The 16,317-nt window shown below is 40.7% G+C and overlaps 1 protein-coding gene across 3 annotated transcripts in view; it reads right to left on the bottom strand.

Annotated features, from left to right (window-relative positions):
• Window positions 1-16,317, bottom strand: part of rcan2 (regulator of calcineurin 2) — a 378,528-nt gene that overhangs the window by 134,523 nt on the left and 227,688 nt on the right. Inside the window, exon 1 of one of the 3 annotated variants that reach the window (XM_063035172.1) lies at window positions 15,682-15,964. The exons of the other annotated variants lie outside the window; for them this stretch is intronic. Coding sequence (XP_062891242.1) covers window positions 15,682-15,768 — 87 coding nt within the window. The 5' untranslated portion in view covers window positions 15,769-15,964. Of the gene's footprint in view, window positions 1-15,681; window positions 15,965-16,317 lie in introns of those variants that run through there. 3 annotated transcript variants of the gene reach the window in all.

Below are 16,317 nucleotides of genomic sequence, written 5' to 3'. Positions count from 1 at the left end.
TCTTAGATAAGGGGCCCACAACTACTCATAATACTCCAGGTGAGGCCTCACCAGCGTTTTATAAAGCCTCAACATTACATGCAACACACACAAACAAGAGGGAGAACATCCAGCGTAATTTTTCAGTGGTCCAATATGTACTCTTGCCTCTCTTTTACTCTTTATATATCTGAAAAAATTTGGTATCCTCTTTGATATTATTGGCTAGCTTACCTTCATATTTCATCTTTTCCCTCATTACGGCTTTTTAGTTACCTACTGTTGGTTTTTAAAAGCTTCCCAACCCTCTAACTTCCCACTAATTTTTGCTCTATTATATGCCCTCTCTTTTGTTTTTATGTTGGTTTTGATTTCCCTTGTAGCCACATTTGCATCATCCTGCCTTTAGAATATTCTTTTCTGGGATGTACCTATCCTGCAACCTCTGAATTCCTCCCAGCTATTGCTGCTCTGCTGTTATCCCTGCTAGTATCCCCTTCCAATCAACTTCTGCCAGCTCCTCTCTCATGTCTCCATAATTGTCTTTACTCCACTGTAATTCTGATACATTTGACTTTAGCTTCTCTCTCTCAAATTACAGGGTGAATTCTCTCAAATTATGACCTCCTAAGTGTTCTCCTCCCTTAAGTTCCTTAATCAAATCCAGTTCATTGCACAACGCACAATCCTCAATAGCTGATTCCTTAGTGCGTTCAACCACAAGCTGCTCTAAAAAGCCATATCATAGGCCTTCTATAAATTCTTTCTCTTGGAATCCAAAATCGGCACCAACCTGATTTTCCCAATCTATCTGCATATTGAAATCTCCCATTTCTATACTAACATTGCCTTTTTGACATGCATTTTCTTTCTCCCATTGTCATTTGTAGCCCGTATCCTGGCTACTATTCGGAGGACTGTATATAATTCCCATCGGGGTCTTTTTACTCTTGCAGTTACTTATCTCTACCCACAATGATTGTACATCTTCTAATCCTATGACACCTCTTTCTAAAGGTTTGATTTCATCTTTTACCAACAGAGCCACACCACCCCCTCCGCCTACCTGTCTGTACATTTGATGCAATGTGAATCCTAGAACGTTATACTTCCAACTATAATCTACTTTCAGCCATGACTCAGTGATGCCCACATCATACTTGCTACAAGATCATCTACCGTATTCCATATACTGAGTGCATTCAAAGTTAACACCTTCAATTCTGTATTTGTCACCTTTTTTGATTTTTGTCCCTGTTACTCTGTAACTCATCCACTGACTCCAATTTTGCCCTGTCATTTCCCTGTTCTTCCTGACAGTCTCACTACATATTGTCTCTGCTTGTATACCCCATCCTCAGCCCCACACTCAGTTTCCCATCGCCCTGCCAAATTAGTTTAAACCCTTTCCCATAGTTCCAGCAAACCTGCCCACAAAGATACTGGTACCCCTCGGGTTCAGGGGTAACCTATTCCTTTTATACTTTCCCCAGAAGAGATCCCAATGATCCAGACATCTGAAACCCTGCCCCTTCCACCAGCTCCTCATCCATACATTCATCTGCAAAATCATCCTATTCTTCCCCTCACTTTCACATGGCACAGGCAACAATCCAGAAATTACTACCCTGAAGGTTCTGCTTTCAGCTTTCTACCTACCCCCCTAAATTCTCTCTACAGGATCTCTTCCCTTTTCCTACCTATGCCAATTGGTACCAATATGTACCGAGACTACTGGCTGATAACACTCCCCCTTAAGAACGCCATGGACTTGATGTGAGACATCCCTGACCTGGCATCTGGGAGCAGCATACCAGTCAGATGTTTCTATCATGTCCAGAGAATGTCGTGTCTACTCCTCTAACTACGGAAACCCCTATCCACATAAACAGAAAAAGCTAGAAACACTCAACAAGCCAGGCAGCATCTATTAGAGCTCAACCTGAAATATTAACTCTGCTTTTTCTTTCAATAGATACTGTCTGACTTGCTGAGTGTTTCTGCACTCTTAGTTTTTGTTTAAAGTTTCCAGAATCTGCAATATATTTTGGATTCTCAACACAGGCAGTTTACAAGTAAACAAGAAATCATTCTGCAAAATAACTAAATGTTATCATAAGTGAAGATGAAAGTAATATTTTTACATACAGTATATTTTTGTGCAAATCACTAGCCCAAGCTTCATTGAAATACAACTGGACAAATTTCAGTTTAAGGTAGCTAGGACAAAAAAAAACAGAAGATATCAAAGCAGCATTGTTTATGGGTCTATAATGATAAAATGATAAATTGGCCAGCCTTGAGCAAACTAATCTAAATTGTCCCTCTAAATTACTATCTTAATAATTCATTTGATCACATTTTGAAGAAATTTCTGAGCGCTGTCTTACTGACACTTTGCAGTCACCTTCTTGATAGTATTCATAGGTTGAACAAGTTCAAAAATAAACAAGAACTTTAAATTGTGTATTAGATAAGAAGGCTTCATTAGCTGAATAACTATTTTGCTCTCACACTTTCTTTTTAATCTCTGAATTCAGATTTATCCAATAATGAGGAAATCACTAAATTAGCCTATTCAAATTGACATCCCTCCAAATCTCCAGCTAAAGGCGCCCTGATGAATAAATATGCACAGTCCAAAAGATAACTGCTAGGAAAGATTAATGCTTTGGCTTCCTATTGGTGAAATTGGATAGGATCACAGATTTCAGATCTTTGATTTCTATAGCAAAGATAAACGTGAAGCTGATGCATCTGCAGTTCATGTTATCAATGGACAATATCATTCATCCAAACCAGGAAGGAGACCTTACGAGTATCTCTCACAAGACTTCCATTGAATTTAAGATATGGAGCTATTGTCTGCCATTCCAGTGTTAATGACATCAGAAATCTGATGGCAGAGGGGAAGAAGCTGTTCCTCAACCACTGAGTGTGTGTCTTCAGACTCCTCACTGATGGTAGTAATGAGAAGAGGGCATGTCCCAGGGGGTGGATGTCCTTAATGGATGCCGCCTTTTGGAGATGCCCTGGATGGTGGGGAGGCTGGTTCTCCTGATGGAGCTGGCTGAGTTTACAACACTCTACAGCTTTTTCCCATCTTGTGCAGTGGCTCTTCGATTCCAGGCAGTGATGCAACCAGTAAGGATGCTCCCTATGGTTCATCTCATTTCTGAACGGTCCAAGAACATGACCTCACTATTTTTACTCTCTTTTTGCACCACATTTATTTTTTATATGTTGTACATTTCTTATTGTAATTTATAGTATATTATGTATTACACTGCACTGCTGCCACAAAACAATAAATTTCATGATATACACTTAGTGGCCACTTTATTATTTATACCTGTACACCTGAACATTAATGCAAATATCTAATCAGCCAATCACGTGGCAGCAACTCAATGCATAAAAGCATGCAGACATGGACAAGAGGTTCATTTGTTGTCCAGACCAAACATCAAAATGGGAAAGAAAGGTGATCTAAGTGCCTTTGACCGTGGAATGGTTGTCGGTGCCAGACGGGGTGGTTTGAGTATCTCAAAAACTGCTGATCTCTTGGGGATTTTCACACACGACAGTCTCTAGAGTTTCCAGAGAATGGTGTGAAAAACAAAAAAAAAAATCCTGTGAGCAGCAGTTCTGTGTTCAAAAGTGTCTTGTTAATGAGCAAGTTCAGAGGAGAATGGCCAGACTGGTTCAAGATGACAGGAAGGCGATATTAACTCAGATATCCATGCATTACAACAGTAGAGTGCAGAACAGTATTTCTGAACTCACAACCTGTTAAACTTTGAAGTGGAAGAAAACCAGGCGCACATGCTCACCAAATAAAGTGGCCAATCAGCGCATTCCAGTGATAATAAATCTAATTCTGATTTTGATTCTGACAAAAGAATCTAAAAGTAAAATAATGATGGGAATCTGAAATAAAAACAGAAAATGCTGAAGATTGATGGCTATCTACAGATGTTCATCTGTAGACGTGGGAACAGAGTTAATGTTTCAAGTCTATAGACAGAAACTGCCAGAAAGACAGGTCAGGCAGCATCTGAGTTAACATTTATAACGAGAGAAGGGGGAAAGCAATTTGGTTTTCGGTTACAGACAGAAAGGTGGATGAAAGAACAAGACAAAGGGAAAACCTCTGATGAGGCCATGGTTGCTGTGGCGATAGACTGTAAACAAGCAACACACACAAAATACTGGAGGACGCAGAATGCTAGGTGGATCTATGGAAAAAAGTAAACAGGCGATGTTTTGGGCCAAGACCCTTCAGCTTCTCTAGTTGATGGGTTAATTGGGGTAGTTAGAGATGAATAACACCAACAAAGCTATTTCAGAGGCATATATATGGGGACATCTTGGCAGTCCAGGTCTACCCAATATCCAGCATTGTCCATCCTTCAATTCTAACTAAATTCCACTTGAATTGATATTAATCTTAAATGAGCTGTTCTCTCCAACCTCTCCCCAAAATTGCTAGCACCTTTAGAGAAATAATACTGCGACATTGTTGAAATAATTTAAAAATTAGAATCTACTTTTTCTTTAAATTGTCTTGTACATGTTTCCATCCTCTTAAAGGTATATTTAAACCACGAAAATCTGGATTCTTAAACCATCCAGGGTTAAGCACACAAAAATTTATGCTGATTTCCTTTTCTAAAAGTTATAATTCAAGCGACACTGTTTAATCCACAATAAATTTCACTTGAAAACATTTCCAGAATAACTAATTTTCAATTAAACTTTTGAATTATATGGAACCTTTGTTGGAAATCTATTTCCAATTTAATCTAAGTTGTTTATCCAATAGATACAATTAGTAGAACTAATTGTTCTGATGGATATTAATGCTGTACATATCTTATTTAAACTATCAATTAAACTGTTTCTTTACTAATGATATATTGCAGTTTGGAGTTTTAATGACGACTAAGTATAAACTTGTTCATTAGTCTAAAATCCCAAATGAAATGGCTGGAGGTATCAACTTGATCAGCTTGGAGCCCATTCAACAACTTGTTTTGGAGATGAGAAATGCACATAAGATCTTTCACTTCAATTGAAGGCTAACAGCCAATATCTTTACTGAAACCATACCAGATTTTACGAGACTCCTGCAATCAACAATATGTCATTTAACTCTAATATGTTACTGCAAAATTTGAAGATCTTGAATGAAATGTTTAAAACTGTTTGTACTTTATCCTCCTGTTTTATCTCCTTCAGCTAAACTGTGAATGACACGGAATAACGTTCCTTACTCACACATCAAGTGTGCAAAGCCAACTTCAAAAAACATCGCTTCACAAAATTGAAAGCTACATCCAGTTGTCCACAGTCAGAAAGCTCCAATATCTTAACACTTCTTAGAATGTGTTGCCGTAACTGTCAGCATTCCACACAGAATATCTAAGTTGCTTAATAACTGAAGAGTAGTAATTTCAGTTATTGAATTTGAAGATTCACATCTGCAGAATGCAGGTGTAGTAAAAGTTCTGTGAGAGCAGGAGAGCCATTCCAAAATGATCAAAGGCTAGCCTGGTCTAAATCAAGGTGCTCAAATATATATATTTTTTAAAATAATATAAAAATTGGATTATGTGTAACCCATATTACATGGAGACTATATTGCTCTATTTGACAGGGTCCACTGCCCTGCTCCCTAAGGAAATTTGAATAAATGCCTAAAACTAGGCAATGCTACTTTTTCAGATGCATACAAGTGTGACAGAGAACTCTGACATTAGTGTTGAGAAAAACCTCACAGAAACTGGCTTATGATGGAGTAGGGAATGGAGGCTGCTCTATTTTGTCAAGCCAGCTCCCGCTGACACCTCCCAGTCTCTACACAGTTAATAGGATTCACCTGCCAATTCACCTTGTTCCAGACTCATCACCTGCACCCTATTTATCCCCAGTTCTCATTCACAGTCCTTGCTCACTCACTGAACTGGCCGGTCTCAACTAGTTGCTCTACATCTCTGAAGATCTATCCTGGGCCCAGCATATTGATGCAATTACAAAAAAGGCACAACAGTGGCTATATTTCATTAAGAGTTTGAGGAGAATTGGTAAGTCAATGAAGACACCTGCAAAGTTCTACAGGTGTACTGTGGAGAGCATTCTAACTGGTTGCATCACCATCTGGTATGGAGGGACCGCCAAACAGAATCAGAAAAAAATGCTAGCATAAAGTTACCATCTCAGCCAGCTCAATTATGGGCGCTAGCCTCCCCAGCATCCAGGACACATTCAAAAGCCGATCCCTCATGAAGGCAGCATCCGTCATTAAGGACCTCCATCACCCAGGCGATGCCCTCTTCTCATTGCTACCATCCAGGAGAAGATAAAGGAGACTGAAGACGCACTCTCAACGTTTCAGGAACAGCTTCTTCCCCTCCGCCATCAGACAACTGAATGGACAATCAACCCATGAACACTACCTCAATATATTTTCCTCTCTTTTGCATTACTTATTTAAATTAATTTTCTTTTTTAATTATATTTATTGTACTTTTTAATTTTCATAATTATGTATTGCAATGTACTGCTGCAAAAACAACAAATTTCATGACATATGCCGGTGGCATTAAACCTGATTCGATTCTCCCTGCCTAAAGTTTACCTTGCTGCCTGTTGTGTTCAGTCACTGTTCTCTCTCATTTTGTGGCCCCTCATGGCTTGACATTTTGTGGTAATAATTAAAGATATTGTTCATTGCTAAATCATCTCCGCTGCTCTGCTTTTGGGTCAAGCCTCCTCTACATGTCCTGACACATTTAAGTTGTAGCAATTTGTTCTTCTGATCATTGCTAACAGAATATTATTTATTGTTCCCACAAGATTCTTGTGGCACCAAACACACTGGGAAATCTGCCCAGTTACAGGGCATGCTGGATTCCATCCAAGACCTACACACCCACTTCTGGCACCTCATAACCGACTACTGATTGTGAATTAGTCATTCTGAATTTGGTTTCTGCAGAAATAAGGGCTCTGACTGCTCACCAACTTTGCTTAGGTCAGATAAAATACAAGCCCACACTCAAGATTCTGGCTTTTGGCTCACACTCGTTCTTGGCCCAGATGAAAGCAGAGACAAAATTGCACCTTGACTGATTGTGAAAGCACAGTAAGTGTGGAGCATTGAAGGCCTACTGCATATTCCCCTTCCCGAGTACCTCCAGTCCTCTGAGCCACTACAAGAATGAAAAGGTTAATTATGGCAAATTATGGTTCTCAATAATTTACTTAGCCAAGGCAAGACTCTAGCAGTTTTCACTGCTTTCTGTTGTTGATCCAAGATGCAGAAGTCTGCAGCAAGTAATGAGGCAGTTGTCAGAAGTACTTATGTTCTTTTCAATGCTTTCTCACTAATCATCAAGTCTCAGAATGATTGAAATCATTAGTGCTCTGTAAGGGTGTTCAGGGAACATCCTCCTACTTGAACTTCAGCAAGGGATAATGAGTGAGATATCTGTACTTAAGGAAGGATGGCCTTAGTAACTTCTCCCACCTGCCGTGCACTCAGAGAGCAGAACATACCACACTGTCAGCACCTAACATGGAAATATGATAATGAACACTTATGTGACTGATTCGTTCAAGACTAGAGTTTGGGGATCTTTGCAATGTCTCACAGTTTGCTGTTTGGTGTTGAACAAGGAAGGGCACTGAAGTTCTGAGAATGCACACTGTTTAATTCTGTCTTTTCAGAAATGACCATGGGGAGAGCAAGCACATTGACCAGAACTGCAGGCCTCAACATGCACTCCTCAATTCACAAACATTGCATTCAACGCTACCCTATAAAAAACTGAAATTATTTCCACTCGCTCAATAGAGAGCTGACGCTCGACCACAGGCATCAAGTCATGTAGGTCATTCAGTGATGATCTGGTAGCAATCACAATGCCTTCATTCTGCACTAGTCTGCTGCAATACCTACACAAGGCACTCACCTGCAACTAATGAAATGTCCATGACTGATGTCTCTGGTTTGTAACACACACACTAGTGCAGTACACATACTATAAAAGTTGAGTTGCCTTTCAAATGTGATTAAATAAATCACTGACATGCAGAAACAACACTTGAAACAATCTCAGCCATTATGAAAGCACGGTCCAATAATCAGCATTATTTATGGTGGCCTACTCAATGTTGTAGGACTTGGTCATCACAATGCAATAGCCCCTGGTACCAGTTACATATCAAGAGTGGGAGCAAGAATATGGTGGGGAAGGGGGGAGTTCATAGAGATAAAAGATGAAGTAGACAGTCAACAAGAAAACAGCAGGGGAACAAACAATATGAACAACTTCTTTTTGTCTAAGCAGCTTGCGAAGAACAGAGATGAGGAGACTTTCTTTCATCAGAGTTCATAGCAGGAATTCATTGCCACAGATGACCTTGGAGGCCAAGTCGTAGTGCATACTTAAAGTGAAGGTTGATAGGCTCTTGATTAGTAACAGTGTCAATGGTTTTGGGGAGAGTGGGAGGATGGGGTTGAGAGGGATAATAAATCAGCCATGATTGAATAGCAGAGCAGACTCGATAGGCTAAATGGCCAAATCATGCTCTGATGTCTTATGGTCTTCTAACCTCGTTGATCCAAAAGCAATACTATAGTGATAGTATGCCTCATGGAAGACCAGAAGACTACTGACTCTCAGGGACCTGAGAAAGAACTTCAAGGTGTTCAAGCTGAGAAGGCCCGACTGCACCCTGAGCTATATTAACACGGATAATCAAGACTGGGTAAGCCAGCTGACTAACAATAGCAAAGGCACTGGCAGAGTAGCAAAGGTGGGAGTCAATTGCTCTCTGCCTGACAGAGGGCAACAGAAAGTTCCTCAGCATTTTTTCTAGCACGTTAGACAGATTATTGATCTACACTGATGCCTTTCAAACTTTAGTACACGTAAATGGTAGCACACTGATTTGCATAGATATGAACTGACATTAGCCAGCTTGTATGCACAGCAAAGGAAACCTGCAACTGTCACCATGTCATGTTTAGGATGATAGGTGTACGGATAGAAAAGCTAAGCACTGCTGTACTGAAAAGAATGGGCTCCAGATTCTACTCAAATCTTTCTGATCAGTTACTTGAGGTCTACTTTAAGCTTCTTGACATAGATTACAGGTGAGCTGGTCAATGCACTCAGTACTTTCTTGTTTGATACTGTATTACGGGTTTTCTGTGATCAGAGGCGGGAGGAAGTCAAAAGAGCTCCCTATTATTCAAAATTTCAAGAGCAAAACATCTCTGGAATTGTAGACACCAGAGATTCTGCAGATGCTGGAAATCCAGAGCAACACCCATAAAATGCTGGAGGAACTCAGCTGGTCAGGCAGCATCAATAGAAATGAATGAACAGTCGACATTCTGGGCTGAGACCCTTCTTCAGGACGGCAAAGGGAGGGGGAAGACAACAGAACAGAATGGTGGGGGAAGGGAAGGAGGATAGCTAGAATGTGATAGGTGAAGTCAGATGGGTGGGAAAGGCTAAGGGCTGGAGAAGAAGGAACCTGATATGAAACGAGAGTGCACCATGGGAGAAAGGGCACCAGGGGGAGGTGATAGGCAGGAGAGGAGAAGAGGTAAGAAGCCATATTGGGGAATAGAAGAAGAGGGAAAAGGGAGAGCAAAAAAAAATGACCAGAAGGAGCATTTGAAGTTGATGCCATCAGGTCAGAGCCTACTTAGACGGAGTATGAGGTGTTGCTCCTCCACTCTGAGAGTGGCCTCATTATGGCAAAAGACAAGACCATGGACTTGGCATTTTCTGATGGTCAGGAGTGCAGACCTTTTCAGTGGAGGTGTCTGAGAGTTAATGCTGGGCCTCAGCAAGGTAAAGGCCACACTACAACAGCATTCGAGGAGGAGAGTGGCGTGCTGAAGTGGAGTTGGTTGTCAATTAGAAAAGAAAAGAACCATCGCAGGCAGAGAACCAGAGTGGGCTGTCCAAGAATTAGAGGGGAGTTGGAGAAGGAGAAGGGGCTATCGGTGCAGGGTGGGGAATTCTTGCTAAAGAAGTGGGCTCAGAGATGGAGGCATGGAAGAAGAGCTCGGCATTGTGGCGGGCGTGGAACTCGCTTACATGGAGGTGAAGGGGGACAAAGGTAAGGCCTTTGCTGAGGACAGTGTGTTCTCAGGAGGTCAAAGGGAATGGTGAAGACATGGCAAGGTTTAGAACTGGGATCAGGGGGGGAGAAAAGTTGGTGATAGCAGAAGAGGGGGAAGGGTTGGGATGCACAGGGTTGGGATGCACAGGGATGGGATGCACAGGGATGATGGAGGATCTGAGAATGCAAGAGTATCCTGAAAGACCTGGTGTTGGAGAGTGGAGGTGGGGGAAGGGGAGCCTGGGTGCCCAATGGCAGTGAGGAAAGTCTTGGCATGGAGGTAGTGGCGGCTGAGGTCAGGCCAGGAGCTGGAGCTACAGGCCATGCAATCTGTGGACCGGAGCCAGCCAAGTTGTTAGATCCGGAATGGGCGAAGTGGGCCAGAGTTGTTAGAGCCGGAATTGGAGATGGTGGCTGGAGACGTCTGAATGAATCGAGGTCTGATTGGGAGACAGAGGGGCCACAGTCCAGAGGGAACCAGGGGGTTGGAGACAGCGAGGTCCGTGATCTGGAATCATCTGGGGTGAATGGAGACGGAGACATCTGTGGTCTTGAGGCATCTCTGGAATTGCACTTAATTTGTTTATCTTCAGCGACTTTGCTTGGTTTAATTTCTGCCCAGTGATGTAAGTAGAAGATTATTCAGAATGTTCAATGAGCCACCTTCCAAATTTTGTACTCCCTTTATATATGTAGGAGGACTCTTTTCTTTAAAAGATTGAATTTTTTGCCACTTGATGGAGAACAGAAACCAGCAACTCCAGTAAAAACTAGGCCAATAAAAAGTATTTTGTGCTTCTCAATATTCATCAAGATGATGCAGTGGCTAGTCGAAGCTTCACTGATAGAATAGCTAAATGCTTAATATAAACAGTCCTTTTAATTAGGCTTATCGGTATTCATCTTTTCTCACATTGATTTAGTCAGTCAGATACAAATACTCTCTGAACAGCACCCTGCTTATGGTACTAGATTTTCCTCACAAAAGGAAAGAAACAAATGTATTGACATTTTCCAGCCTGAAAATAACTGCTTCAGACAGTGAGGGCTCTGGATTTTCCATTGCTGCATGAAGGAAAAAGCACTATTTCCACTGAGACGAATGATGATTTGCACTGGTCCCTAGATTAGTCACTTCGTCCTGCTGTAGCTTCAGATGCTCTGAAGCATGAAAAATATGAGAGCTGCAAAAACAAAAAAAAGGGCAAGTAGATCCCATGGGTACAGGATGTCAGTGAAAAATTCCTGAAATCACAATTATGGTTCTAAATTTATCTGTAATTATTCCGCAGACTTAAAACAATTCATTTTTTCAATCCATGGCCCAAGACTCCCTAAAAAGAGCATTAACCACCAGAAGAGCTTCCCGTCCAATTCTTAACTGAGCGATCTTTGAAACATATAGTAAAGGGAACATGAATTATAGTAATTAAAATTAATGAAAATATTAATTTCTTGCCAAGATTGCAATGTTATGCAGAGATATTGTTCTGAATTGTATGGAATTTTATTCATTGTTTTGTTTCTTCCAAACTTCAGGAGATGAGTCCTCAAATGGAACTATTGTTAACTGATTCCTATCATTTGCTCATTAGTCTTATACGTAAGCAATGAGTCTGTTTGCACTACAGCAGACTGCTCATACAATCAATTTGACATAGATCCTTCAGAATAACAGTAAAACTGAACCAATTAAAACTGCAGGGATTTTGGAGAGTTGGAAAGGGATATGAGAAGACCTTGGTGACTTGGATTTAGGAAACCCCCCAACCAAGGCATTCTACACATATGTGAAGAAAAGGATGACTCGAGTGAAGGTAGGACTGATCAGGCATAAAAGAGAAAACATGTGCCTGGAATCAGGGTAGGTGAGGAGGTTCTTAATAAATACTTTGCTTCAGTATTCATCAGTGAGAAAGACCTTGACAAATGTGAGGTAGGCATCAACAGGCAAATGTGCTGGAACATGACAAAATTAAGAAACAGGCCGTGCTGGATCTTTTGAAAAGCATTAGGATAAGTCCTCGAGGTCATATGAAATATACTCCAAGTTACTAAAAATGAGGGAGGAGATCGCTACGCCTTTGTGAATAGTCTTTATGTCCTCACTGGGCACGGAAGCAGAACCAGAAGATTGGAGGATGGCAAATGTTATCCCTTTGTTCAAGAAAGGCGATAGGGATAATCCTAACATTTATAGACCAGTGAGCCTTACATCACCGGTAGGCAAAGTATTGGAGAGGATTCTTAGAGACAAGATTTCCAGGCATTTGGAGAAAAATAGCCTGACTAGGGATAGTCAGTATGGCTTTTTGAAGGGCAGTTTATGTTTTACAATCCTGATTGACTTTTTTGAGGAAGCGACATAACAAGTTAGAGTCAGGGTCATAGAGTATAGCACAGAAAGATGCTCTTCAGCACAGTTAGTCCATGCTGGACTGTTGTACTGCCTGGTCCTATTAACCCACATCTGGACCATTGACCTCCGTACTCCACCCATCCACGTAGTAGCTATCTCAACTTATGCAATCAAATTCACATCTACCACTTCTGTTGGCAGCTTGTTCCACATGCGCACCACCCGCTGATTGAAAAACCTTTTCCCTCAGGCTTCCCTTAAACATTTCATCCTTCACCCTTAACCATTGACTATTTCTAGTCTCACCCAACCACAGTGGGAAAAGCCCATGTACAGTACCTGTATCAAATCACCCTTCATTCTCCTGTACTCCATTGTGAAGGTAGAATGGTGAATGAGTGTATATGGATTTTAGTAAAGCATTTGACAAAGTTCTCCAGAGTTGGCTCATTCAGAATGTCAGGAGGCTTGGGATCCAAGGGAACCTGGCTGCGTGGACTCAGAATTGCCCACAGAAGGCAGAAGGTGGTTGTGGATGAAGCGTATCCTGCCTAGTCTGTGACTACTAGTGTTCATCAGGATCTGGGACATCTGCTTTTTTTGACTTTTATAAATGATTTGGAACAGGAAGTAAAAGGATGTGCTGGTAAGTTGGTAGATGACACAGTTGGTAGCTTTGTGGACACTGTAGAAGGTTATCATAGGTTACAATAGGGCATTAACAGGATACAAAGCTGGGCTGAGAAGTGGCAGATGGGGTTCAATCCAGATAAATGTGAAGTGATATATTTTGAATGGCTGAGCTTGATGGCAGAGTACAAGGTACATGGCAGGTTTCTTAGATGTGAGGAGAGATCTTGGGGTGCAAGTCCCAAGAACTTTTGAAGTTCTGCAAATTGCTGGGGAGATTAAGAAAATGTGTGGTGTGTTAACGTTCATTAGTAAGGCATTGAGTTCAAGAACCATGAGATAATGTTCTAGCTCTATAAAAGTCCAGTTAGACCACACTTGGAATAATGTGTTCAGTTTTGGTTGCTTCATTATAGGAAAGATGTGGAAGCTTTGGTGAGGATACAGAGCAGATTTATCAAGATGCTGCCTGGATTAGATGGATAACATGATAAGAGGCATAGATAGAGTGGATAACCAGCATCTTTTTCCCCAGGGTGGCAATGGCTAATATGAGAGGACATACTTTCAAAGTGATTAGAAGAAAATATAGAGGGGGGTGTGATGGGGGGGGGAAATGTCAGAGATAGGTGTTTTTATTCACACAGAGAGTGGTAAATGTATGAACACACTGATGGTTGAGGCAGAGACATTGGAGACATTTAAGAGGCTCTTAACTCCACCATGGATGGAGCCCAACTACAATAGGAGGAGGGTTGGACATGAGGGTAACAACCCCGTCCTGTAAAAACCCAGTGCTACAGAAACGCCAGCGGGCTTCCAAAGACCTCATCCCAGGGAGAGGAAGGATCTCCACCTAGAAGCTGTACGAAGTCGTGCAGTGAAAGCGGAAGCCACGGGGATGATCATCTTTCGGCCCAGGACTGAGGACTCTGATGAGCAAGTGTCAGCGGCCTATACCCCAATAGAAGTGATGGGTATTAGAAGAAGAGACTTTTAAATAAGTACTTAGGTGAAAGAAAAATGGAGGACTATGAGGAAGGGAAGGGTTTGATTGATCTTGCAGTAGGTTAAAAGGCCAGCACAACATTGGGCAAAAGGGCCTTGCTGTGCTGTACTGATCTATGTTCTACGCTCTATGTCACAAAATTAACGAGACTGATAAAAGAGTGAAAAACGACATGAGGAAAAGTTTATTTTACTATTCTGACACCCACTGGGTGAAAGTAGATTCCAAATCGATTTTCCAAAAATGATCTTCAATAGGCACCGAGGTTTCTAGCATGGACCCAGGTTCTGATTCCAGTAAGATCTATCTCCCAAGCTTAACACATTTAGGCATTTCTTTCCCTCCTAAAACTCTGTTAATTTTGCTCACTTTGAACATAAAAATTGAAATGACTTCTGGCACTGTGCAGCATTTTAAAATTATAATTTTTTGTAAAAGCTCTTGCTTAAAATAAGTAACTTTATTGAGTTTGAACAACACAGCTGAAAGTGAGCTTATTATAGAAATTAAGCCTTTTAGAAACTATTACTCAAATGATAAATCACTTTAAAAAACTTAAGAAAGATACAAAAACAATTCTTTTCTTTAGTGTTAAACATCTTGAAAATTAAAATACAAGTAAGCTTTCAAAATACAGTATATCAGTGTCCTTGGGCAAAATATTTCAGACTAATTTGCTAATTTTCTGATTCCTTTTCACAGGTCTATTAACAAGTGTGATGATTGTCCCATGGGTGGGGCCTGATTTGTGGTCAGTCAGATTCTATAGCGTGATATTTTCCAACCCAACGCAGAAGATGCCAGGAGGAAAAGGTGAACTTAAAGTATTTACACATTTAAGGATTCTGTACATTAAGGAAGAGAGTTCAGACCTTGCCTTACACATCTGACCTGCAGCTAATTATTTTGAGAGGTTGTTTGCTGGCCTTTGCATGCTCAGTAAAATTACAGTCAGTATTCCTTGATAAGAATAGGGGTTACATTTTATGACTTGTCAATATTTTTTTGTGCTTGTTCCAAACAGGTATGAAGTTGACTTAATTATTTTTCTAGTCCTCTTCCTGCATTCTAAAATGAATGTCTTCAGTTTAATTTTTTCTTAACTTATTAAACCCTTTATTAATTAGTTCCAGAGGAAGAGCAAACAGGCAGTCTTAGTCAATGCTTTAGTTGTTTAAACTCTCAGGGAAGAATTGGGACATCCAGCTTCAGTTACCAGAGGAAATATGCTAATTTCTACAATTATGAGCTAAAAAGCAGCTAAAGGAAAGTAAAGACGAATTAGAGGAATTATATACTAGATGATCTAGTCTATAATTTGTTTTGTAAAGTACATTTGCCTCTAGAAAAGCTTGAAGATGCATTTAACCTACTGTATGATCAGAGTTACAGATGAAAGAATCTTCATTACTTCTGTGCTATGTAAATCATATCCTGTATAGAACTATAATAGTTACACAGCTGTATTCAGTCCAGATGGAACTTAACTATCATGCTAAATTTGTAGCCTAAATATTTAGAGAAGCTTGACAAAGTTAGATAATATTAAAGGGTATACCTTTATCTCTTGGCTGGTAAAAACTTCGACATCGACCAGACAGGCAAGCAGAGTAGAAAGCTCACAGTCCATGTTAAGGGCTGGCATCCTCCCATTCACTAGAACTGCACTCCTTGGTAAAGTGCACTTCGCAAACTAACTGAACAAGCTGTGTCAAGAATTAAAGCTCAGATGTCTATGGCTGGAAGCTTTGTAGCTTGAAGCCGATGTGCTGCTGCCTCTCAGCCGGTAAGTGGCTGATCCTGTCTCAGAGCCCTGACTCTGCCTACTGCAGCAGAAGGAGAACCGAACAGCACTAAACACCCTCTCCCAGTAATGACATCACTGCAAGACTGACATCAGCCAAATTCATTTTTTTAAGACTTTTATCTTGAGGCTGTTCAGTGAAGCAAACTGAACATGATTATAAGTTAGGCTTATCCATCAAAACAATGTTGCCTGCCACAGTGTAGGCTCTGACTCACAACTACAGTAATGCGCCACTTAAGTGCTTACACTCACACATTTAAAATAGTCTACCATAATATTTCTGCATTACAATATTAAATTAGTGGATGAGTTGAATTTAAGACATCATTCTATGATATTTTTAGCACCAGATTACTTTTTCACCTTAAATAAAAACATGTAATTCTC

Source organism: Mobula hypostoma, chromosome 2 (genome assembly GCF_963921235.1).
Source record: "Mobula hypostoma chromosome 2, sMobHyp1.1, whole genome shotgun sequence".
NCBI lineage: Eukaryota > Metazoa > Chordata > Chondrichthyes > Myliobatiformes > Myliobatidae > Mobula > Mobula hypostoma.
The sequence above is the reverse complement of the archived record's forward strand: the minus strand, read 5'-3'. Positions and strand labels throughout refer to the sequence as shown.